Source organism: Citrus clementina, unplaced genomic scaffold (genome assembly GCF_000493195.1).
Source record: "Citrus clementina cultivar Clemenules unplaced genomic scaffold, Citrus_clementina_v1.0 scaffold_1, whole genome shotgun sequence".
NCBI lineage: Eukaryota > Viridiplantae > Streptophyta > Magnoliopsida > Sapindales > Rutaceae > Citrus > Citrus x clementina.
Genome location: NW_006263303.1, coordinates 16676314 through 16701809, shown reverse-complemented (window position 1 = coordinate 16701809; position 25496 = coordinate 16676314). Strand labels below are relative to the sequence as shown.

Here is a 25496-nt window from a genome sequence, read left to right as displayed (position 1 = left end):
GTGGATTATGTTACTATTGTGATGACAAGTTTGCTCCTGGACATAAGTGTCGTACTCCTCGCTTATTTATGATTGAAGCATCTCATGAAGATGATGAGGTTTTAGATGAAGAAAGTCAAAAGGCACTTGAAAACGTTGCTAGTGATTCAACCTTGAGGACAAGGTTCATTCTAAGGGGGGTAGAATGATGTGAGCTTAATTTATTTATGCATGTTGTTTACGTAAGAATTGGCTAGGCATTCCATTAGTGTTGAGTTTTATTAGTTGAGTTAGTAAGTCATGTTAGTGAGTTGTAATGGAAGTTAATTTGTATTTTAATTACTATCTTCTAGCAGTTTCATTCAGTTATTGTAAGTTACATTGTCATGTAACATGTGTTGTATTTAAACTGAAAAGTGAATGAATAGAGGAGGCTATTCACTTGCTTAATGCTTCTTTTATAGAGAGAACGGTTCTCTCGAACAACCGTATTTTTCCTTCCTTCTTTATTGCTTATAATATAATTTAGAACATAACACAAGTCTTATACAAGTAAAGAAGTAAACAAACTACTGACTTATTACATTTAATTACATATAAGATTACAATAATTACCAGTTAAAAGAAGTAAAATCAGATGATCTTAACCAATGACAATTTTCTTTGATGGAGTATTGGAATAGCAAAAGAGATCACCTTTCAAATCAGAGAAAAGAGAGTTAAAGAGGAGAAACTAAATTTAAACAGAAAATTGTGGATTCTTTTCATACTGCTATCAAAGAATTTACACGGTCGAGTGAGGTTGTATGCATCCACCTGCAATATAATCCCTTAAAGAACCTTTGATTGGACTACACCAATATCTCGCTCACTCGCTATACGTAAATCACGAAATCCCCCTTTACCAAGTATATCCAGGTTTCTAATCAATCCTCTCTAACTAGAAGATGAAAGTATTTCACAGTTCCTTTTTTTTCCTTAAAAAAAAAAACTTTTCTTCATAAATTTGCTAATGGCTTCGAAAAGAAATAAAGAATTATCAAAGAGCAAAGGGTGAAAAATGAAAATAATTTATTTAAAAATAAAAGCATCTGGGAATCATCTCCCATCGCTATTCATAAAATAAATAATTTATTTTTATCTCATTGCATGCACGACTAAGCAAAATCCAGACCAGCAGCACGGCTGTTTATAATTATAATTATATTTTGGGATTTATTTTTTATTAAATTTAGGGGTATTTTTATAATTATAATTTTTTATTTTTAAAGCTTTATAAAATAAGAATGGTCTTTTAATTTATTTAGGAATAAAAATATAAAATTATCATTTTATTTAAATTATGTAATTGTGTTAGTACAAAAGTGGCTAGTTGATACAAATTTAAAAAGAAAGGTGGTGCAAAAAATATGTTAAAATTTTATGATGGTTAGATAAATATAAGACAAAAGAGAGGTGATTCAATGATAATTTTCCTTCAATAAAATATAAAAAAAGGGAAAAGGACATTCAACCCCCCAACGTTTAGGAAAAGGGACAAAAAACCCCTCAACGTTTCAAAAATGACTTATAACCTCCTTTCCGTTAACAAACACCGTTTGTTTTAACAATAAATTTATTTTTAATTTTTAATTTTTAATTACTATTATACCCTTATAATAAATATAAATTAATATATTGATTTGAGACATGTCACAATTAATATTTTTTTTAAACTAAAAATTGAGATACAATTTACATTTTTGCCCAAATTTATACCTTTCTAATGATCAAACCTTTCATATGTGATTATTACTAATAAAATGAAAATTTGATTAAACCTTTTTTTTCTTTGAGGAATCAAAACCATATTATTATTATTAGAAAGGTATAATATATAGCAAATAATTTTGGCAAAAATGTAATTGTATCTCAATTTTAAGCTTTTAAAAAAATATTAATTGTGACATATCTCAAATCAATATATTAATTTATATTTATTATAAGGGTATAATAGTAATTAAAAATTAAAAATAAATTTACTGTTAAAACAAACGGTGTTTGTTAACGGAAATGAAGTTATAAGTCTTTTTTTAAACATTGAGGAATTTTTTGTCCCTTTCCCTAAACGTTGGGGGATTGAATGTCCTTTTCCCTAAAAAAAAAATGTTCGAAGGTCTACCTTTTCAGTTTTATAACAAACAAAAGATATTACCATCCACTTCTTTTCTAGGATTGAAACCATTTTCATTGATTAAATTTAGTAGTTGGGCTAGTGTCTTTGAGCTAATGCTTTTGATAAGACCATCCCATGAGCATCCCCATCGATTCTGAAGGTTTAGTCGTAGTTTTGCTGCATACTGTGCATTCTGAATATGCACTGCCATGCGGTCACACATTGTGAATGTGTTAGTACTGTGTGTTACCAATTCAGCCCCTTGCTTAGGGTTTTTGCCACTTGCTACACACGCAGAGCAATTTAATTCAGGGAGCAGCAGCCAGCATATCATTCTTACAACACAATCTTTTCTTGCCATGCTGCTGTATCAGAAGTTTCAATGTGGACCTAACTAGCCAATGCCAACTTTGATAGGTCAAAAGGCACATTCAAATGTACAAGTTTTAACAAAAGAGGCAGAAAAATGAAGGAGACACAGTATATAATAACAAAAATGTGACAGTTCACAACCTCTACATTAAGAAACAGAACAACTTATTTTCCCACATGCTCCTCCCTTTTCATTGGACCGTTTCTGCAGGAGTAGGGGTATACCAGCCATGGTGAATCTCCACAGCCTTCTTTCTCCTAGCAAGCCGGGACTTTCTGCGAGCACCAGTGTTCCTGTGCAACGTTCCCACTTTCACTGCTTTGTCGATAACTGAATACGCCTCTGCAATCAGCTTCTCAACTGGAAGAACTTCCTCAGGTTGTGCATCAGGTTTCTTCCTGAGCCCATCCAGTGCTTCCAAAACCTGGAATCAGAGAGCAAAAACTTTATGACACAATCACACTTAACAAAATAATCTCCATTGCATATTTTCAAAAAAGTTTTGCATATATTTGCATAAGCAAAAATATAACTTTGTGACGTTGAAGAAATTTTCATTAAAACCCACCTCATCCTTCACTATCATCACGGTTTACCATTGTGCACACAAATCAACAGCAGTATTATAAGCACACAAGCAGCCATAAAGAGAGACAGGGGGAGAGGAGAACCCCTCTCTTTAACGTATAAATTAAGAATTCTCTTCATCCACAGCCATCCAATTCCTAACACTTGATATGACTCATCAAATACCATTATTCCAATTCTAAGTTCTATGCATGATACAGTTTTACAGATGAACTTTAAAACGCACTTTACTGTTATTACCATATGACTTCCCTCAAATGATTCGGTCAATGGTAAAACTAAAATCTAGAAGTGATGCTGCCCTAGTTCTCGCACAAGGAACACTTTTTCCAGGACAAAAAGCCAAGAACTCCATGAGCATCCGCATGATGCACAAAGTACAAGATTTTTTCAAAATTAGAACTCAAGCATCTTACACTAACTGTGATAAGTTAAAACAAACAATGGCGAATCCTTTCAAAATCCCTACCATAACTATAAATGGCAACAGAACACCCTCAAAAGCCAATTCAAGATTTTGACTTTAGAAACTTTCATTTAATGAAGCGTTTCGAGTATTATCGCAGCCAGAATAGGTACCATCAACATGTGGAGATGGGTCCTTTTAGATGAGGATGCAGCATAGGAAACATGCTCTCTGCTTGAAAAATACACCAGGCAACATGGCTATCTGTGTCCAGGAAAGGACTACACAAGCCTCACATATATATTTGTCTTTTCAATTTGCATGCTGTTGAGAAGAAATGCAGTTACAATAATGCGCAAGAATTCTTGATTTCTTTCCATTTCTTAAGTACATCGAAAAAGAAATTGAGCAGCATCACTTAAAGCTCATGTCTTATACTAGCATTGTCTCACATTCCAATTGTTAACAAATGCTTCACATTGTAGAAGCATGTAGAACACTTAGGAAAACTTTGAAGAAACACTATCATCTTTGCCGGTCTCCCTCCCTAATTCTCAACAGAAAATACTACTCCCTCCCTAAAAGAGTTTAATTCTTACTGAATAGTACCAAATACCATATGAATTTTAATCAAATGCAAAATGATGATGCACAAGAGATAGTGTGAACTTTACTGGCAGCAAAAAGACCTATTTATTTCAGAAGCACAGTTTCATCCGTTTCTAACAAAACATTTCTATGTAAAAGAAACCATATTATCTAATAACAAGGAGTGGGTAAATCTAAGCAAAATACATAAGTTTTAAAACTAAGTTTGCAAATTCATCATATACCTTCTTCATGCGGGTTTTGACTTCAGATTTCCTAGATTTGTTATAGATGCGCCTTTTCTCAGCTTGACGAGCCCTCTTTGCAGCTGAATCAGCTTTCTTCTTAGTAGCTGCCTTGCAAACAACTGAATGACGCATTGGCCTCTGGATTGGGCTCATTGTGAGGGAGCCTAGATTCACAAAGCACCCAGAATTCACTCAAAAGAAGCCCAACGATTTAAATAATAAAGACAAGTAAAGAAATACCAAATTAAGCGTTTCGTTACAATAAAGTATGCATTTTTGGACTAAAAAACTCAATTTTGAATAACTACACAAGCTGTTTGGTTTAACTGGAGGTGGGTTTTTTTTCCCCCCTTTTTCCCTATCCCAATTCTTTAGAACTCACAAAATGAACCATCAATTACCAGCTTTTCACCATTTTCTTCATATTTTTCAACTCAACCAAACAGGAAAAAGAAAAGAAGAAGAATTTGTCAAAAAAAAAAAATGATACAAGAGAGAGTGAGAGAGATGGGTGAGTTAGAAGTTACATTACATTACCTGTGGAGAAGACATTGTGGGAGAGCTTATTGGAGAAACAGAGAGATTTGAAAGTGGCGAAGCTGGAGTGAGAAGAAGAGTTGTTGTTTAGTGAGAGGGTCTTGAATTTTGATTGAATCGTTAAACAAGACGATGATGATAAGCAGTGAAGTGCCATCTCTCTCTTTGTTTTTGTTTATCCACTCGGCCACAGTGGGGGTCGGACGGGTGATGAAGATATAGAGCAGTTCCTCTTTAGTCCATCTGTTGTGTAATAAAAAAATCAAATTAATAATCTGTCTCATCCATATAGAACGACATGTCGTTCTTGCTTGTACTGACGACGTCGTTTCTGGCCGGCCATACGCAGATTCTACCATTTTATTTGCAAAATTGTGGCAATCTACTAGAGGTCGTTGCGCCTAAAAAATTTGAAGAAATCAATCAACCCCCCAACACATAAGGCCATGAATTACCATTAGGGATGGCAATTGTACCCGTAAACTCACAAATCCCCCCAAATCCACCCGCCAAAACCCGCCTGTTGCGGGTAATTTTACCTGTTGCGGGCGAGTTTAGTATTATAAATTAAAACCTGCACATGGATGCGGGTGGGTTTGGTATTAACCTTATATTCGGTGGATACCCGTATGGATATCCATCAAACCCGCAATATTTTTTTCAAATATTTTTAATTTAATTTAAATCTAAAAATGTATAAAGAAAATAATGTTATTAATTAAATTACCAAATAGCCAAAGGCTCAAAGTTGTGTATGTGTGTATGTGGCCTATATCCTATTCTAAAGTCATAATCTAAAGAAAACTAAAGGCATTTTCCTTCGAATTAGTATTTAAAAATATTAATCTTAATTATTATTATAGGCATTGTGTTGGATGGGTGCTTATGGTGGTGAATGAAATAAATATCTTCTCTTGGAGCTTGTTTTAAATGATAATATGAAATGTAATTATTATTTTTAGATACTAGTTTGTGTTTTTTAAATAAATTTGTGTAATTTATACTTAAATTTGAGAATTTGTGTTGAATTGATGTGGAAATTTTAATTTTTCATTTACATTATTTAAATATAAAATTGAGTATGTTATATGAAATTTGAGGTTATTATTATAAATTTATATATTAAACATTTGTGATTTTAAATACGAAAATCCGCAAAAAATTCGCCGAATACCATTGCGGGTTTGGTAATTGTTAAAACCCGCTGCGGGTGAATTTTTGTAAAAAAATTAAAACCCGCTACGGATTGCGGGTGGATTTAGTAATTTAAATTTTGTACGGGTTTGGGTTTGGTAATGGCAAACCCGCTGCGGGCGGTGCCCATTGCCATCCCTAATTACCACTAGCCACAAGGCCAGTAAATATTTGAGACACAAAAATAAGGTTTGATGAATAATAATAGCAATAATGATAATAATAACCTCGTAAATGAAGCATTTTTCTTTAAATTTCGAGTTATTTTTCTTAAAAATAACTTTTGAGTTAAATTCATGAAAATTGCGAGGAAAATCGCGGCTTCCCTTTTATTCTGTTTTATTTGTCTTTGGTTTCATGTTGTATTGTGGTGTGATTCTTCTTTGCAGCAGTAGCAAAGCTTTCATGGTTTCACATCCCCCAAGTCCCATGAAGCAGTGCTCTACAATCTGTGTCTACCCCGTGAAAGTTGTGAAGTTCCTTAATGGCCCAACCACATTCTTGCAATTTAAATGTAAGCAAGAGAGGTTAGTCCAGACTCCGGACATGTAACTGTGAGGCTGATTGCATAAAAAGTTCAAAAGTTTTATGTGAAGTGTTTAGGCACAGAAATTTACAAGGCCTTGGAAGTTTTTTCAGTCAACCCAAAAGCGAAGATGCCAGAGTCCTTGCCTCGACAATGGCCTTGTGCCCTAGTCCTGTATCTTAAAGAGAACTAGAACCTCTGCTCCGTCATCACTACAGGCTGTGCTTCAACACTCTTTCTTGCTAGATATGGACCCCTTCTAACAGCTTCATCAAGCTGCATACACAAGGGGGCAAAAAAAAAAAAAAAAAAAAGAAACATCAATCAAGATGAAGAGCCATTGAAAAATTGGACCAGAAAAGAGTCATATAAGAGCCAATGGGAGAGGTTGCGGGTAGATCGAGCTTTGTCAGCAGATGCAGCATGCAACTGGAAATGCAAATCACATTTCTTGCATAACCAGTGTCTGCCTATATCACCAGCTATGACATGATTGCCCTCCCAAACAAGGAGATACAAGTAGAAGAAACTAGGAAAGAAAACAGCACAATATGTCAAAGATAGATCTAACCTTTTCGCCTATGCCAGCAAAAGCGGGGTCACTGACAAGTTCACTCGAGACAAAAGCCTTACAAATTGCCTTGCAACAATTGTATCTAGCTTCCATACCTAAAATTTTCCATTAAATACTTGAGAGAGAGACTTGATTTCAAACCTCAAAAGAAAGGAGCAAATGCTCAAACATTCACTTCCATGAAAATTCAAAATTGTAATGATCGCAGCAACTAGAAAGACAATACTCTGTAATCACGCAATATGCTGATTACTACAATTAGGAGGTGAATAGGGAATTGAAAATAGACCTATTTTTGTTGTTTCAGTACTTGCATCAGTCACTGTGTTTATTATCTCTTGTTTTGAGCAAAGCTCCATCAGGCACCATGGCCGAGCCACCAACCCAGTTATCATTCTGTATCCCTGAAAATACACACACAATAATGCCACATCAAATTTCTCTGATTAAAGGTCTTCAACAGCTGTGAGCATAAAATTTAAAAAATAAAAAATAAAATACAACAAAAATTGGATATAACAATTTCAAACGAATCACAAGCTCCTCCAATTTTATATGCCAAGCATGTTCTATTCTGCCCTTTTTCAGGCACAAAAACTTATCAAGTGTTCACGTACTTTTTAGTTTCATAATAGTAAGAGGTAAGCTACAAGTTCCAACTCACAGTGAAAGAATACAACGGTAGTCCTGGTCAACAAGGAAGGCTTCAACTTATGAGAGGAAAAACACTATAGTGCCTGACCTAATTAGTCAAAAAGTTAAAAGGTTTTGGGCTTGCATGACTATCTTATAATAAACAACCAACTGAACCACAGTAAAGTAATCTTACAAGTAAACATCAATTCCCAAAGAATCAAAAAGCAACTGCTCACTAGACTGGTGATGATGGCTTAGTGGCGTCTATTGTCCAGACCTTGCCTTGGTCAGAAGCACTTATCAAATATATTTATATGATGGTGAATTACATAAGAACTGGGTGGGCCTTATCTCCATTTGATACGTGTAAATTCAAATGAGTAAAAACAGAAAATAATTTACAGGGACGCAAACAAAAACTAAACACATACAAATAAAGAAGCTTGAGAACATTTCAGAGGTAATTTAATTCGATTCAAGTCTTTTAGTTTTACTCCTCCTTGGTGTGTAAATAGAACACCCATGGAAGTCCATGAAATTTTTATGAAAATCTACAGCATGTTTTTGCTTACTTAAATCTTTTCCTAATTACTCAATTTTTAAGCACCATAATAAATAAGTACCCATATCCATTATCCTTTATCAAAAGGAACCTCCTGATGCAAGAGTTGGATTACACTGTAGTACATGGGAGTATATTAGAGAGCACCCATATAGAGATAACTAAGCAGAGACAAAAACAAATAACCATATTTAAAACAAAAGAAAGATGATTATAACAATAACTGAAAATAAATAAACTTTAAAAAGGCTTTTATGGGTCCACCTGGACTCTTTATTTTGGACAATTATACACCATCAGGCAAAATTTTAATTTGTAAATAATGGATTTAAAATTCTCACCGCCAATCGGATTTCTGCGGCCTGTTGAAGAACTGATAGAAAGAGACCCTGCCAATTATACCGCAAAAGCTTAGTGAAACTTTCTTAGAATGCATAGAAGTAACAATAAACTCATATGAACAAATGTATACAAGCAAAAGAACTTGGACTTATTAATTGAGATGATTCATAAAAGTTATTGTAAAATTAACGCAAATGATATAGTTACAATGACTCACAGCAGATACATAACTTAATTCAACACCATATATTCATTCAATTTGAATTATTACTACAAACAGTGCCCTTCCAATTAAAGAACAATCTGATTTACCAAATTAGTGCAACTAGAGAAAGAGCCATTGAACTTACTGATGGTGTTAGTTTCGAACTCCTGGACGCCACTTCATAAATCAAATGTCGAAGACTTTCTTCGGCATCGGCATTCAAAATTATTTTGTCTTCAGATCGAGTTTTTCCTGCGATGTTTGCTATACCATGCAAAGCAGCCTGTTTACCATTACAAATTGTCATACAAATATTAAAGAAAGAAGGCACAGCACCAAGAAGTTTGCTGAGATAATGTAGATAAGATTACTTTAAGCACAATTCTGACAGCCAGTTAAGTCCTAATGCTGAAAATTTGAAACAACAAATTTCCTTTATGCAAAAGGTCAATTAAAGAAAAGCAGAGCAGCAGCCCACAAAAATAAACTCACTACAAAGGCAGTTTTATTCAATATGAAAAATGATCAGCTACTGAAACTTCCCAGTTCTGTTGAATATAAAAGAAAAGAATATCATTAGCTTACGATATCGAATTCCTACATTTCAGGGATTCAACTTGTTATCACTTCCATTAGGAGATTAAGGTTAGACAGAAAAGAGAGATCCAGGGGAAGTAAAGCACACATGATTTTCCTTCCCCCCCCAAACACCAAAAAGGACAATAAAAGTGACAGAACATGTGCACTTACCAACTGTTTACCATGTCCTTGCCTATCAAAGGCAGCATCAATAACATGTCTTGCAGCTGGTGGCAAACACAAGAGTAGCAGTGTAGCTCCTTGAATTGCTAAAAGGAACACAAATCAGTAGAAGTAAATCTAGAGTTCACAAAGATGGCATGAATAGGTTGGTTAAGCTAGCTACTTAGAAGTGAACAATGAAGCAACAAGCTTCAAGTCCCCAAAATTAACAAATTTCAGATTCTCAATCTGAAACATGCAGTGACATACATACATGAGCCTATTTGACCCAATGCTTCAAGTGCAGATTCACATTCATCAGAATCTTGACTTTGCAAAAACCCCAATCTTCCATCAATTGCTGAGATCACAGTTTTAGCACCTGAATTGACGAGAAACATAAGCACATTACAAACCCAACTACTGATCTTGGAAGATAAACAGTTGCATCCACAAGGGAGGGCGTCTCAAAACAGAGCTTTTTCTAATTTGGAAAAGGATGTACATATATGATAGCAGGAAGAAATTCTACCAGGTAAGCAGCAGTATAGTCAAACCATATAACAACTTATTGAAAATCCATTTTCGCTAATGCAGCCATTTGGTCAAATGAATTCATAGGGCCCTAGTGCAAGTCAATAACCACAGAAAGAATAATGGTAGTTACTGAGGTACCATACAAGCCATTAACCAGAAACATAGAAGCAGGAGGAAGGTGCTTAAGTAGTGCACTCCTTCATGAGAGGTACAAACTGTAGGCAATTTACGTTAAGCATGTAACACAGCATCATTCCACAAATCATACATAAGGGAACTATAATCAATTAATCACATGCTGCAGAAAGGCTAATACACGTTGACACATTTCTACACTTCTGGAAAATTTGGACTACAGGTAATCATATACACATTGCTGCTTATTCAAACATAAAATCAAACTCCAAAAGCAAAGCATTAGTCTTACTAGATTCATCAATGAACATGTGACTATCATCCTTGGATAGAAGCCTTCCACTTATCATTATTGCTCTTGATCTTAAAATTGTTTCCGTTGCCGAGTTGCTACATGAAAAGAAAGGACTACGATAACTAACAAATCACGTAAGGACTTACAAAACTAAACTGAAACATTATCAATAAAGTACCCAATGAGAGAACAAAGCAACTGAAGCAGAGTGGTCCTAGACAAGAATTCTGCACTATGCTGAATCTCTGCCAACTTCATCCATTGAAACCAGTATTAAGATAACCACAGAAGACAGAATAACGAAGAGAAAGCTTTATATAATATCATATTCAGATAAGAGTCGTCATCTCCAGCCCATAGCCAGTTTCACTTATTAATCTTGTATTAAAGATAAAAGACGTAACAGATTTGATCGGTGCAAGTAGAAAGAGCAAGAGATTTAATAAATGTAGTTGATTAATAGCCAACCTCATACAAGAGCTCCAAAATGCTCAAAGTTTCAAGGGTATCATTTTTTTTGCTGACCCCTTCCTCCAATAAAGTAAGCAGATTTGCTTTGAATATTACTGATGCCACCGATCTTGAAACAGAAAATAGCTTCACGATCAGAGATAAAACACGCACTCGTCCCTGAATTACCTTTTTGGGTTAGAAGGGATTTACAAAGAGCTTGTAACAATCTAAATTGCTGGATGTAATGAACAACTTCAACTAGCTCAGCTCAATGATTTAGAAAAGATGTTGACAGAGTCATTTATGTCCAACAGAACAGCGCACAACTATCTTAACTGTAATTACATGTTGAATTCAGAGAGAAATAAATAGAGCCGATAATTCCAATAGTACAGAGAAATCAACAGAACTGAAATATTTCCATGGCTTAGGAAAACTCATCTCAAACAAATCATATTGCGGTTAATAAAACAGAAGGCATCAACTCTCATACCAATGATGAACACTGTGCCACCAAATTTCCAAGGTCCGTAGCTGCTTTGTTATCGGCTGGAAAGATGATATCCTCCAAAAAGTTGCATTAAAGTATCAGCAAACTGAATTAAAGCAATCAGTTTAAAAAGAATAGAAGTAAGCCTAGCAAAGCAGAATAACAATGGTTAAGTTCTTACAATGCCGTTTGGAAAGCCAGCTAACTTCTTTATTGCATCCATTGATGCAGTTGCAACTTCTTCATTTCTACAAAGGACAAAGAAACACATTTCAGAATTTACACAAAAGTCAATATTCAGGAAAAGATGATGGTAATACATATATCAACAAAGAAAAACAGTATAGGTCATGTGCGTAAACCTATTTTTGGTCAAACACTTAAATGTCATATTATGCAACATATGATTGCAAGTTCTCAGTCCAAAAAGAGTCGTAGTCAATAATTCTACTGCCAGACTATGCAGTTCACCACTTTCCTTTCTATCTAACCTGATATGATATGGGATTACAATGGAAAATCGAAATGAAGAAGAAAGAGATAACGTCAAAAAGAAAAAGAAAAAGAAAATTGTCATTACAATTGATTGAAGAAAGGCCTGCTTCAAGTATGCAAATATACTTTCTTACCCATTAATTAGGCAATCTAGCAAAAGTGGATATATCTCATAATCAATAAGTAGTTGAAGAGCACAGGAAGCCTCTAGATCAGAATCCTCCAAAAGGCAAGTAACCTGTATGCATTTGGCATGGTGCTAAATTAGTTGTATTGTACACCGAATAGCAAGCAATCATTAGTAACACCAAATCTAATTCCATATCATAAGTTTGACTTGCATAACATAGATAGGCAACAGCACAAACAAGAACTTTGAATAAACCAACACAAGTACATGTATATAGATAGAGAGAGGATAGATAGTCAGTGGCAATTGCTAATGCAAGCCAATTGTTTTAAGGCATGCATAAAGTTACAGCCAACTCATAACCAAGAACAGGCATTCAATCCACCATGTCAATCTATCAGGACTATCATTTTGATTTCAAAGAGAACAATGTTCATGTTGTGCATCTGTGTGCGCATATGCATTGTGTGTAAGAAATGCTACTTTACACAAAGTTTGACGTAATAGAAAATCTAGAACAAACAAAGTGTCAAAAAGCAAAGAAGACAGCCTACACAGTAAGAAGACACACAGGACGTTACAGCCAACTCATAACCAAGAACAGGCATTCAATCCACCATGTCAATCTATCAGGACTATCGTTTTGATTTCAAAGAGAACAATGTTCATGTTGTGCATCTGTGTGCGCATATGCATTGTGTGTAAGAAATGCTACTTTACACAAAGTTTGACGTAATAGAAAATCTAGAACAAACAAAGTGTCAAAAAGCAAAGAAGACAGCCTACACAGTAACAATGTTCATGTTGTGCATCTGTGTGCGCATATGCATTGTGTGTAAGAAATGCTACTTTACACAAAGTTTGACGTAACAGAAAATCTAGAACAAACAAAGTGTCAAAAAGCAAAGAAGACAGCCTACACAGTAAGAAGACACACAGGACGTTTAAAATGTTAAAAATGTTTCAGAAAATTAGATAAACTTGAACTCCTACTGAAAAAGATAAAAAGACATAAGGCAAGATTCAATTCAAACACTTAAAGCAAAATCGATAGTTACATATGCACTCACAGTCTTGCAAGCCAAACGTTTGACTGAATGAGAATCTGCCGTCAGACCAACTTGTACAAAAGGCTACAGAAAATAAAAGGAAATAAAGCATAAGGAAAATAGTTTAAAAACCTAGATCCAATTAATTAATAACTTCTTCAACCCTGCCCAGTCCCTCCAAAAGTACATGTAATAAGCATAAGGAAAATTTCACAAGCACAAAGGTATACACACCATGTAATGTGGGATGAGAGAGGCACCATATTTTGTTTTAAATATCCGTTCTAGACAAACAACCAGAGTATCTTCCAAACCAGGCACATCCGGTTTTGTTTGTAAAGTGCTGCAAACGGTGAAAAGAAACGACATCAAAACCAAAATTAACTACAATACAAATACAGACTCATTACACTTGGGGGAATAACCTCCTTCCAAACAATAGCTAAACATACATATACGATTAAAAAAAAAAAGCACTAATACAACCTCACACTAAAATTTTAAAATTGAAGTAAACTTGTGTAAATACTGCGAATCAATGTTAAATTTATAATTTAGTACCAACACAAGCCAAGTCAAGCCAAACTGAATACATTTCTCTCAACCTCCAGCCTAGCTTCGTTGAGCTCAAAGGCAGAAATCACTCAATTCATAATATAAACACGAAAATATTTGTTACTTATCTAACATGTAAACTAAAAAAGATTGTAAAAGTAAAAATTATTATCCATTTATAAAGCCAGTAAGTAAAATAACATTGCAAAACTATTCATAAGTAAGCCATAAAAAAGTAAATTAATAAATTGAAGTTACTTGAGAATAACAGAGAGGGGGAACCGGTCGAGGAACTTCTTCGCTGCGGCGTCGTTTTGAACACCTGAAATGTTAGGTGATTAAAACGGACGATCTTGCTTAGATTATCTTAAAAAACAAATAAAGCAAAAGTGAAAGTGTGGAGAGTGGAGAGTGGTTACCAGGATGATAAGCGAAATCAGAAGCTGAGTCGAGTAACTGATTCGAATCGTCCATGGAGAGTTCGTCGTCCATGGCTGTGAGTCTGTGAGTGTGTGTGTGTGAGAGAGAGTTGAGTGTTGTTTTTTTGGCTTGCAGAGAAAGCTGAAGTCTCGAGGCCAAATGTGTTAACATGTATTGAGGGTGACGGACAGACGGACATAGAGTTTAAAAACGGCACGTGGACATTGCTTTGAGTGCGTGTCACACGACCAACTCATGATGGAGCGACTGCGAGTCGAATCCATAGTTTCGGTTGCGGGCCGGCAAAATATCCGATCCACTTTCAACCTTCAAATAGTCATCCCATTTTGGGTGTCAAGAAAACCCGTCTGGACAGGATCCAACCCGAATCCAGCCAATACAAAAAAGGGGACCCGGGCATTGAATTTTAAAACCCAATCATTTTCAGGCACAGGTCCGGGCACAACACCAAAAACTCAAAATTCGGACGTTGCATGGTTTCTTAATAAGTAAAAAAAAAAAATTAAATACTATACCCCAAAAATCAAAACTCAATTGAATCATAATCCCTAAATTTCTTTCGACTTATAAGCAAAACACAAGTAGCAGCGCTGTCATCGGTTGTCGCGCCTCCAATTCTCTAACACTTTAAGCCAACAGCAACCACCACCCACCGTTGGCATCATCTCTTCTCAATTGTTGACTCGCTGGCCTTGGCACGTGGTTCGCTCCATCTCTAATGCCTCTATCACAACCTATAGCCACGTTCGCCCAGTCAACTCTGCCACCATCATAGACATTGTCTCCATCACCACTTTCTCAACGATCATCACAACATGCATGCTACCTGTTGATGAAAGATTAGTGTGTTCAATTGTAGATAGGGATGACAATTTTTCCCGTAGGATCACATCTCATTTGAGACGGCATTGAGATATATTTTTGTCCCATAAAATAATTTAGGAACGAGAGTGGTACCTTTTTTTTAATCTCACTTGCATATACGGGATGGGAGTGAGATTGGTAAATTCTGTCTCATCTCATCTCATTGCCGATTAAGAATGAAATTTTTTTCAATTGGGATGAGATCTCGCAAGATTCCATCTCTTTTAGGACGGGATCGGGACATATATTTGTCTTAAAAAAAAATATAGGGACGAGAGTGAGACGTTTTTCTATCCTACTCATATATACGGGACAGGACTGAGATTGGTAAATCGCATCCCATCCTGTCCCATTGCCAACCCTAATTGTAGATATTTAGGTGAGAGAAATGAAAGAATAACAGTGAAGGATTTTGCAACAGGTTTCTTTTGTGTGTGGAAAATCCTTTTGATGTACATATATTAATCTTTGTAAATTATGATTGCATGATTTTTTTTTCTCTCAGCTAGCTGTTATCACGCGTGTTGAGAAGCTCGACTCAAAAACCTGTGTGTGAGAGGTGTCAGGCTTGACCCAGCCGGCACTTGGAAAAATCTGGGCTTAAACCTGAGTCTGGGCAGCTATTTTAACCATCCGGGCTGGTCCCGGGCAGCACCAAACCCGGACCGGACCCGGGGTGTTGCCATGCTGCCATTTTCCTTGTCATGATAATATGCCCTTTTTAGTAATTTCTTCGCACTTTATTTCTAAGGTTATAAGCTTCAACAGCCCAGTTCTAAAAGAGATTTGCAACTTACCACACGAACTAATGACACCCAATGGACTAACATTATGCACTCATAAGTCGTAAGTTGCATGTGATGAAAGGGCAATTTTCAGAAACCTCCCCTGAGGTTTGATATAATTTCACTTAGATGGCGAGTTTGATTGTATTCTCACTTACCTCCCCTGTCGTTAGTATACATACGGTTTGACCGTTAGTTGACTTATAAAATTACTAAAATATCCAAACCACTTAAAACCAAGCCTAGGATTTGGCGCCAACAACTTCATACGGATTCTTTTACCAATGACTGTGTTTATGGACAAAAATAGGGTGCTATACATTTACCTCATCTTCTCTCCAAATTGAACTTAGGTTTGCTCTCCCCATTTTGGCCGAATTTTTCAAAAAGTTGCAGCTCTTGGTACTATGACTCTCCTCCATCTATATATTCTACACACACTACACAATACTTGCTTCCCCCATCCTCCATTAATCAATTAATTTATATGTTTTTTATTTTATCTTTTAATTTTACAGGAAAGGAACAAACATTTTCTCAAGCCCAGCTGGTCTTTTAATTAATTACTACTGTAAGTACTCAATATTTAGGCTAAAAATTTGGATTCAACCCATCTCCTTCTTCCTTTTATATAAATCATTTTTCTTTTTCTTTTTTAACCATATTTATTTATATCGAAATGAAATGAAATGATATTGATGGCTAGATGAGTGTAAGATTGACTATAGATGAGTATTAGGATTGATTGTTGTGTAAATATAAAAAACGGTTTAATTAAATTGGTAGGTAAAAAATGGCACATGAGGTGTTCAACAAAATGCCTATTACAGTTTGTTTGTCTCATTTTAAGTAAATTAAGTAAAATGGCACATTGATGGGAAGACAAGAAATAAAAACTGTTTGCGGACGTTGATATGGTGTGTGTTCCTACATGGTTCAATATAGTTCTGATAATAATAATTTCAAAATTTTATGACGTCTTCACATTGGATACGAATTCTTATGGCCATCTACAGGTTTTAATTCCAATTAACTTGGAAGACAACCATTGGGTTGTAGCTCGGGTAGACTTCCGGCGCAAGCAGATCTCTATCTATGACTCAATGAAGGAGTTTCGCGAGAACAAAACGTATGGTCAGCTTTTGAAGCCACTTCAAGTTATATTTCTCCAATGGCTCGAAGATGTTGGGTTTCAAGACATCCGGCCAAACTTACGTAGTGCAGAACCCTGGAAACTGGTGAGTGTTGATGATGTGCCCCAACAACAGTCCGGAAGCGGCGATTGTGGAGTGTTTATGTTAATGTTTACAATGTACTTAATGTTCAAGTTACAATTTAATTTTGACAGTTGGCATGAACATTATTTTAGGAGGAAGATTGCCATTGACATATTTAACGGTGATATTATGTTATAAATGATGTATTACTCTTTTATATTAATTATTGAATCTTGTGTCGACCGAACTGAAAATTCATATATTTGAGATTGTTATTATATCTGTTTTGATACCTTGTGTTAATGAGTTGATTGTTGAGATGTTGGTTGGTGAGAATATGTGTTGTGTTATAGGTTGATAGCAGCTTGTGTCAAATATTGGTGGTTTGGTCTTTGTAGCAAAATTGAATCCTTTGCTGGTGGAGACTGGTATAGTCTGTTCCTGAGAGAAGTAAATTATGTTTTTGTTGTTTTTAATTTCACCTCCAAGCAAACATCCTATAATTTAGGGAGACAATATTTATCTCCCGGGAGATGGGCAGTCGTCGCTCCAATTTTTGGATACAAACATTCTGAAATTTGGGGAAACAACAATGTCGCACGGGAAACAACATCTTGTCTCCCCAAATTTCAGAATATTTGCTTCGAAATTGCAAAAACAAACATTCTGATATTTGGGGAGACAACAATGTCGCACGGGAGACAACAACTTGTCTCCCTAAATTTCAGAATACTTGTTCCGAAATTGCAAAAACAAACATTCTGAAATTTGGGGAGACGAGTATTGTCGCACGGGAGACAAGCTATTGTCGCACGAAATTGCAATATCGAAACAAGTATTCTGAAATTTAGGGAGACAAGCTATTGTCTCCTGTGCGACAGTGTTGTCTCCCCAAATTTCAGAATGTTTGCTTGGAGGTGAAATAAAAAACTACAAAAATATAATTTACTTCTCTCAGCAATAGACTATACTCTCCATCAAGTTGTTTGTCACCCAACTGACAATACAAATAACAAACATTTTAATTTATACCGAAACCTAAAAAACATTAATATCAGTTAATTAAATTAGAAAATAACACTAATAAGAACTGACACTATCACTTAAATAACAGTCGCATGTGCATTTCCGCAACTTACAGTTGATCACAATCACAATTTGACTGAATTTCATCAGCCTATACATCTAGAAGTCGCCCATATATACAAAAAGAATAAAAATAATAATTACAGTAACAATGTGACATGATAGATAGTTAAGTTATACTTTATACATGGCATTGTCACTATGTTAGTATAACATTTATACAAAATATACAAAAACTCAATCTTGTGCCAATGACTGAGTACAAAAAGATGATACGATATCTCAATTGCCTTGCTCGTACTGAAAAGGTGTTGTATCATCAGATCCCTCAAACTTGTCGCATGGGAGACAAACTTGTCACCCAAAAACGCAGAAATTGTGTTTCTGCGATAGGCGCACACAAACATTGTAAATTCATAAACATATCAACTTAAGCAAACTTTGGCAGGAAAAATAAAAATTGCAACTAAGACTATTTCTATTTTACACACCCATTTGCATAACAATAACAAAATTTTGGCTTTATAGCCTTATTACACTATCTAAGGTGTAAATCACAAACATAAGATAACTAATAATTAAATTTTTTCAACTCATGGCCACATATGGCTAAACTCATTCTCTTTTTAATCAATTTTTCCACCACTAACCCATGAACAAGACAAATGAAACATAATTAACAACCACTTATAAAACTCCAAAAACAAGAAAACCAAAGGTATTTATAAATTTTAGACTTTCATAAAGTAACTAACCTCTTACAAACTCCAATAACAGTAGCATCTTCCGGTCGCCGTTGATCATCATCGGTCGGTGGCCTTCTCCGACCATCTATGTTTTTCTTCTTCATGGGTTATGTATGCTTTTGATGTGTATTTCTTTTTGTTCCAGCAGATGAGAGTAGGTGAGTGGAGTGAAAATGGTAAGAGATTGATAGCCACTGCTTTTTTGTGCTGGGGAAAGAGAAGAGAAAGAGAAATGTATTCTTTTACATAATGAATATTGTGTTTAATCGGTTAATACAATTGTCCAATAGATTTTAAACTATTTTTTTATTGTTATTTGATTTTTTTTATAATTTCAGCTTGTCTTTTACATATTTACCCTCGTCAACTAACGGTCAAACCATATGTATACTAACGGCAGGGGAGGTAAGTGAGAATACAATCAAACTCGCCATCTAAGTGAAATTATATCAAACCTCAGGGGAGGTTTATGAAAATTGCCCTGTGATGAAATCAAATAAGCTTAACATCAACTCAAATTTGAGCACTGAATACAGCCCATAAGCATAAGCTAGCAACTTTAGATGTGAATTTTATTAAGTAACAATGTCAAATAATTGTGAGCAATTAAGCAAAGATTCTTATTTTGTTATGCAATGAACGTTATGTTAATAAGTTCATATTAAATATATCTTGTGTAGTAGTATTATGGACAAATATAATATTGGCTTGTGTTATTTTTTTTTAATCATTATGAAATTTATAACTGAACACATAAAGGTTGAGGAATCCGTACTGCCATTCATGCTTTGATAGAGTGTAGCACCAACTCTTTTCTTCTCTTTGGCTCCTCAAAATCAAAGATTGGATCAAGAAAATTGATATAACAACACTCAAGGAAGTCAACAGCAAGTACGGAACAGCTATGGTAAATCAAGGTACAAAAATCACCTCTATCATGAATGTACCTGAGTGAAAATTGCAAGATAAAATGGATTTATTGTTATAGATTTTATAATTAATAACCTCGAGCACTCATATTTAGGCAGAACAGAAAATTTTGACAGATAGATTTATTATTATAGCAATCGGTTTTTGTTGTTGGGCCTTCCCTGGCCCATTTTGAGAACTCATGAAACGTCTGTCTTTGTCTCCTCCTAGATTGAGCTAAACTCAATTCCCCACACAGAGAGCAAAATAATTAAATAAAGAGAGAGAAAATTGGCAGAAAAATATCAATCAAAGAGCATCAGAGATATAAAAGAAACAAACGTATATATTTTCGAAGAGGATCCCGTAATTACTCTTTCTCTTTAGACAACATCCAAACCCTAGCTTTTGGACTTTTGACACTTGGTGGTGTTTTGGATGTTTCTTTTTGAAACCCTACGTAAATAAAATTCAAAGTCCAAGCCAAAAAAGTTTTTGACATTTTGCCCATCTGAAACTTTCACTGAAACCCCCAAAAAACTTAGAATAAGAATGGTACATGGCGTGCTGTGCTATTTCCATGCACAAGCTGTCTAGCTGCAGCGAGAGTTCTGGTCCCCAAAACAATACCCCAAAACGTTAGCATACTGATTGCTTTGCCGATCATGCACAGAACACGTGCCCAATTTCAACCTTTATATGTATATCGTATTGTATGTATATCCTGACCACTCTCGCATCATCATCATCATCACCACCACCACCATCATCTCATTTGTGTGAAGAATCAGCAGAAGGAGAAAAACAAAAATTATGTGTAGAATTTTTGGTCTGTAATTTCAGATTCTCAGTTCCTGCAGGTACTGCACTTTTATATTGTATGTGTTTAATTATTTCTTTGCGTAGGTTTGCATGTAGATGCAGTCGTAGCTTTAGTAGGCTAATGAGTTTTCATTTGAAGATTGAGTTGGCTGTACAAGCATATGATCCATTTCAATGATTTCGAGAGTTACAAATTTGCCATACATTAACTTAAAAAAAATCTACTCCCATTGAAATTCATAAAGAAATTTATCCGTAATTCACATTTTTACGATAGAAACTTTGAACAAGTCCATGGAGTGAGGGCATGAGCTGCCATTGGACAAACAAGCCAGAGGCCTGAGCAAGCAGTGAACTTATATGAAATGACATTTTTCATTCAAAATGCATCTAAAATTAATATCTAGGTGCGAGCAGGGCAAAGTGTCGGGCTGTGGGCATGTAAAAAGCAATGTTATTATTGACATAGTAAAGAAGGAAATGTCACAAGGGGAGTAACAAATTTGTCACTTGTGCATGCAGGTGGGGACAAAGGGGCATGGCCAAGAAGTAGCTAGCTAGTCCTAGCTATTTGTAGCTCAATCCTAGACCAAATAACCCAGCCACATGAAATATGAGGTCACGACATTACAGGCCCTACAAAGGACCACCGACCACCCCACCCCTGGCTTCCATTATTCACCTAATTTCAACTGCCTATTTAATATGATGTATACTTCACCCGGCCTCTTCGGAAGTATATTTTTCCATTGCCAAGGGGAAAACAACGCGTCACATTGGTATTGGAATTGAAAAATTCAACACATCGGTGAAACCGTATGTCATTATCTTAGAAGGAAGCCCAGAAACACACGTGGATTTTCCCCTTTAAAGCAATCATCTTAACCCAAAATGTAAGAATCAGATTCTCTCCTGATATTCATCTGAGTAAACTATATTAGTATAATTAATAATTAATAAATTAAAAAAAATAATTAAATCTTAATTTTTTACTAACATTAAAATACAATGACACAATATCCTCTTCTAATCAAGAGTGTTCAGATTAAGAGAAAATTCTAATCCAAAATATAAATCCTAATGCTCATATTAGGAGAGGATATTGATCCAAAATGCAAATCCTATCGCACTCGGGTATAAAAGTTGAATTTCATGAGTAAAAATCGAACTACCTTTTTGTTACCAAGAGCTCGGACTCATGCGTTGAAAATTAAATAATTTGGGCCGCTTCTGATGGTATTTTGTCTGAATATGAATGCTATTGTTATAAAATAAATAATAAATAAGCACTTCTTAGCAAATCAAGGCCAGCTCCACATGTACAAAGATTGACAATGCTCAAATACCGGACGCATAAATTATCTTTTATAACATCAACATGCATGGAATAGCGGTTAATACAAATCCATGCAAAGCCAGCTAACACACTTATAACAGTCACTTTCTAAGCATCAACACAAACACATACTAAATATATAGTTAAAGCAGAAAGATCTTCTGATACTGATAGAAATTAACACAATACACAAAAGAAATGAAACCAGTTAAATCTTAGTACTACAAGTTTCACTTAAAAGCCAAAAGCAAGTAGAAACATCTCAATTGCCAGAGAAAGAGTATAGCTTGCAGCTACCTCCTCAGTAAGTCCACATGCAATCAAGCTCAGTGGGACCCACATTCAACCTGCCGCCGCCACCAACAACACCACCGCCACCGCCGATGTCCTGCATCACCGTTGACCAGTTTGACCCACCACCGCCACCCTGAAAGGGAGGAGGCGCAACTGAAGAAGCAGGTGGTGCGAAGAAGAAAGGAAGCTGAAGATTCTCCTGCAGAGACCTCAAGTTAGGGAAAGCATTCAAGCCAACATTGTTTCTTCCAAAACGAGCAAACGGGTCACAAGCAGCGCCGGCACCAGCATCGGCATTGATAACAAGCGCTGGTACTGTAGTGAAGTCAAAAGCTGAGGAGCTGGTGTTGAATGTGGTGGCAGTGGCTGCCGAAGCTGCGGCTGCGGCTGCGGCGGCTGCAATGGTGGAGAAACAGGACACGTGCTGATCAGAAGGAGCGTGGCTTTCATCATACGAGCAGCTGTCATTGGGGGCAGTGGTGGCGTTAGCAGCGGCAGCAATGGTGGGGTGATCAAGGAGAGGAGGAAGAGAAACTGATGAAGGGGAGCTGGGTTCCGGATACGAGTGATTGAAGGTTGAAGATGACGAAATGGTGCAGCTCAAACGACTTTTCTTGACGGCGTTTGCGACGGCAGCCGCGGTGGCGATGGCTCCACTGCTCTTTTGAAATACTCTTGAAATCACCCATTCATCCTGGCAAAGAAGAAAAGGTTAATAATCAAAATTCAAAAGTGAAGTGATGTACATAAAATGCATCAAGCAACTGAAAAAAAAAAAGTGCTATTTGCAACGCAAAATGTCATAATGTATGATAAAAGGCAAAGGAGGCTAGCTTTTGCTTATCAAGACAAGCAAAGTGGAAAGCAGGAGAAAAGAAAAAGCACTGGATAATCTTTACGGAATGATAATGCTATCGTTATACTAAATAACATAGGAATAAGCCAAAGGGGATCATTACGAGTATTGACGGTTAGAAAAAATTTTGATTCAAAAAAGCTGAGGAAAAGGTAAAGCTAGGGCAAGCATGTTCATGCCATGCAAGAAGCTTAACTTTTTAGCCTGACATAAAACAGGGTTAAGAGTTATTTAAGTTGTATCTTAACACCAAATTAAGTGCAAGATGTGTGTACATTGTTTAAACAAGTTGTGATAAGTAAAGATGTGTACATGAATGAAGAGACGTGAGGTGCCTGCCCACTGAAATAACATTAAAATTTTGTAGAATAAATCTCAATAATACTTATGATATTAAATTTAAGCAAATGCCATTTTGAGTTTTCAGCCCACTTAAATGACAAAAACAGCATTAGAGCTGGCCTTACCAATCAGTTCTCAATTGCACTGTGATAATAACTACCATGATCCATCTTGTGATCATAAGCATGAGTTGTTTCAGAGGAAAAACAAAGATAGCTTAACGGGAAAGAGGAACATGAATTACTTCATTGTTTGTAGTTTGTATTATCTCCCAAAGAACCAAACATGGCCATAAACCTAACAGCAAAACCCTAAACACTACTAAAATGTCTAAAGAAATGCGTGTATGTAATATATGTAGAATACCTTGGAGCTTCTGGAGAGATATTGATAAGCAAATTTTCCTTCCAGGCGATACTCATGCATAACCCAGTTGCTTTTCTCTCCTTTAGGAGCTCGGCCTCTGTAGAAAACCAAAGTCTTCTTCATGCCCACAAGAGCACAAGTCTTGGAGCTGTAAATCTCTCTGTCCTTCCCAGTGGCCTTCCAGTAACCAGCCTCCGTAGCTCTGTTAGTTCTCAGCCCAGTTGGGTACTTCCTGTCTCTCAGGCTAAAGAAGTACCACTCTTTCTCGCCCATCTTTGCCTTAGCTGCAGAAGCGAAAACAAAAGTAACAAACAATGTCACAACAGATTCGCATATCAAGTATGAACAATGGAGAAAAAAAGGGGGGGTTTGTCAACTCAGCTTACCAGGAAGCTCCCAGGGCTCACACTTGTTGAGGTCAACTTCGGCAATGGCTCTGCCAGTGAAGTTGCAGTCAAGAACTTTCTTGAGAAGGTAGTAAGTGATGAGTTCTTCATCAGTTGGGTGAAACCTAAAGCCAGGAGGCAAATGTGCATCACTGTTGTCAAAGTAATTGTAGGTGATCTCCATGACTATGAACAAAAATAGCAACAACAAAAGAGTATGAAGGCAAATCAACTAAAAACTTAAACAGAGAAAAGATAAGTGCATGGGATGATGATGATGAGGAGTAAATAAAAGAACAAAGGGGTTTTGTAACTTAGTTGTCTAGTGTGCTTGAGAGAGTGTGCTTATTGGTCTAGTTATATGGGGGGCGCTTGGGTTGGTTTCCCATGGGGATTTGATGAATCAAGTGACAGGAGAAAAAGGCGAAATAAATAAAAATATTAGATCAATAAAAGCCATAAATAATAATAATCTCTTTGTTTTCTCTGATCTGTCCTGTTCTATTTTCTCTCTGTAATGGGGTCATCTGCTACATTACATAATAATGCCATAGCCTGAGAGTAGAAAGAGAGAGAGAGGAGGTGATGTATGTCTCTGAGGGGGTGGGCTCTGTGGGGTTCTGTTTCTGGCATTGAGTATGCGTGCGTGTGTAAATTGAAAGAGAGGGAACAGAAAGTAGTTTTATGAGAGGAAAAAAAAAAAGAAAAAAATTTTATTGAAAGAGATTGAGATTTTCACCATCTCTCGATAAAGCTGTTTCATATCTCACCCTGTCAGCACAGTACAAGATTAAATTATCAAACTCGACAGGGACCCTTTGTGCTTACACACGCCACCTTCATTTCATTATATCTACAATTATTCTTTTTTTTATTATTATTATTATTATTTTATTTTCCACAAAATTTGCATAAACAATGTATGAATACCCCTTTAAATGAATATCATTATTTGGATATGGTGTGTGTGTCCACAAGCCAAAGTGAAATGTTCAGCTTCAGCTTCTGCTTCTGCTGTGCTGCCGCTGCTTCTTCTGCAAATCTTTAATAATGCGGAAGACTGAGGCCACAGCTGCTTTTGCTAGTTACACTTACACATAACAATCTTATGCTAAGGAAAGAGTACATGCATGGGCAATTTTTGACACAAAAGACAAAATGATTTCCACAGGGAGAGTGGCTAGCTAAAAAGCACCGGTACCCAGAATCCTCCTTTGTACAAAACAAGCAAGCTAGGCTCTTGTTGGTGTAAT

The 25496-nt window shown here is 36.0% G+C and overlaps 3 protein-coding genes across 5 annotated transcripts; all 3 read right to left on the bottom strand.

The window, feature by feature from the left end:
* Positions 1-2519: 2519 nt before the first annotated feature.
* Positions 2520-5137, bottom strand: LOC18054026 (30S ribosomal protein S20, chloroplastic). The gene is made up of 3 exons (XM_006451717.2): positions 4875-5137; positions 4335-4501; positions 2520-2931 (listed from the first exon to the last, which is right to left on the bottom strand). The coding sequence occupies exons 1-3, from the start codon at positions 5029-5031 to the stop codon at positions 2698-2700; spliced, it is 558 nt and encodes a 185-aa protein (XP_006451780.1). The 5' UTR covers positions 5032-5137; the 3' UTR covers positions 2520-2697.
* A 1218-nt stretch (positions 5138-6355) lies between these two features.
* Positions 6356-14386, bottom strand: LOC18054025. Of its 3 annotated transcripts, XR_002903988.1 has the most exons (18): positions 14213-14386; positions 14052-14115; positions 13473-13581; positions 13260-13322; positions 12194-12297; positions 11746-11812; positions 11568-11639; positions 11090-11251; positions 10800-10873; positions 10619-10716; positions 9929-10036; positions 9664-9761; positions 9059-9196; positions 8708-8755; positions 7458-7572; positions 7166-7263; positions 6686-6870; positions 6356-6568 (listed from the first exon to the last, which is right to left on the bottom strand). XR_002903988.1 is itself a non-coding variant. In XM_024178290.1 (17 exons), exons 1-17 carry the CDS (start codon positions 14382-14384, stop codon positions 6784-6786), a joined length of 1677 nt encoding a protein of 558 aa, XP_024034058.1. In that variant the 5' UTR covers positions 14385-14386; the 3' UTR covers positions 6356-6783. The 3 variants fall into 3 exon arrangements, 2 of the variants coding, with proteins under 2 accessions (XP_024034058.1, XP_024034059.1); XM_024178290.1 differs by having other exon boundaries at positions 6356-6870; XM_024178291.1 differs by lacking the exon at positions 11090-11251 and having other exon boundaries at positions 6356-6870.
* A 7675-nt stretch (positions 14387-22061) lies between these two features.
* On the bottom strand, positions 22062-24860 carry LOC18054024 (protein CUP-SHAPED COTYLEDON 2). Its single transcript, XM_006451714.2, has 3 exons — positions 24244-24860; positions 23858-24141; positions 22062-22987 (listed from the first exon to the last, which is right to left on the bottom strand). Exons 1-3 carry the CDS (start codon positions 24425-24427, stop codon positions 22301-22303), a joined length of 1155 nt encoding a protein of 384 aa, XP_006451777.1. The 5' UTR covers positions 24428-24860; the 3' UTR covers positions 22062-22300.
* Positions 24861-25496: the final 636 nt, after the last annotated feature.

Excerpts from the sequence above, each read along its gene's own strand:
- LOC18054026 (XM_006451717.2), bottom strand. The coding sequence starts at position 5,031 with ATGGCACTTCACTGCTTATCATCATCGTCTTGTTTAACGATTCAATCA. Across the intron at positions 4,502-4,874 it reads CCACAATGTCTTCTCCACAG|GCTCCCTCACAATGAGCCCA; the intron begins GTAATGTAATGT and ends TTGTGAATCTAG. Across the intron at positions 2,932-4,334 it reads TCAAAACCCGCATGAAGAAG|GTTTTGGAAGCACTGGATGG; the intron begins GTATATGATGAA and ends CTCTGATTCCAG.
- LOC18054025 (XM_024178290.1), bottom strand. The coding sequence starts at position 14,384 with ATGTTAACACATTTGGCCTCGAGACTTCAGCTTTCTCTGCAAGCCAAA. Across the intron at positions 13,323-13,472 it reads CTCTCATCCCACATTACATG|CCTTTTGTACAAGTTGGTCT; the intron begins GTGTGTATACCT and ends TATTTTCTGTAG. Across the intron at positions 11,640-11,745 it reads CTGGCTTTCCAAACGGCATT|GATATCATCTTTCCAGCCGA; the intron begins GTAAGAACTTAA and ends AACTTTTTGGAG.
- LOC18054024 (XM_006451714.2), bottom strand. The coding sequence starts at position 24,427 with ATGGAGATCACCTACAATTACTTTGACAACAGTGATGCACATTTGCCT. Across the intron at positions 24,142-24,243 it reads TGAGCCCTGGGAGCTTCCTG|CTAAGGCAAAGATGGGCGAG; the intron begins GTAAGCTGAGTT and ends TCGCTTCTGCAG. Across the intron at positions 22,988-23,857 it reads ATCTCTCCAGAAGCTCCAAG|GATGAATGGGTGATTTCAAG; the intron begins GTATTCTACATA and ends CTTCTTTGCCAG.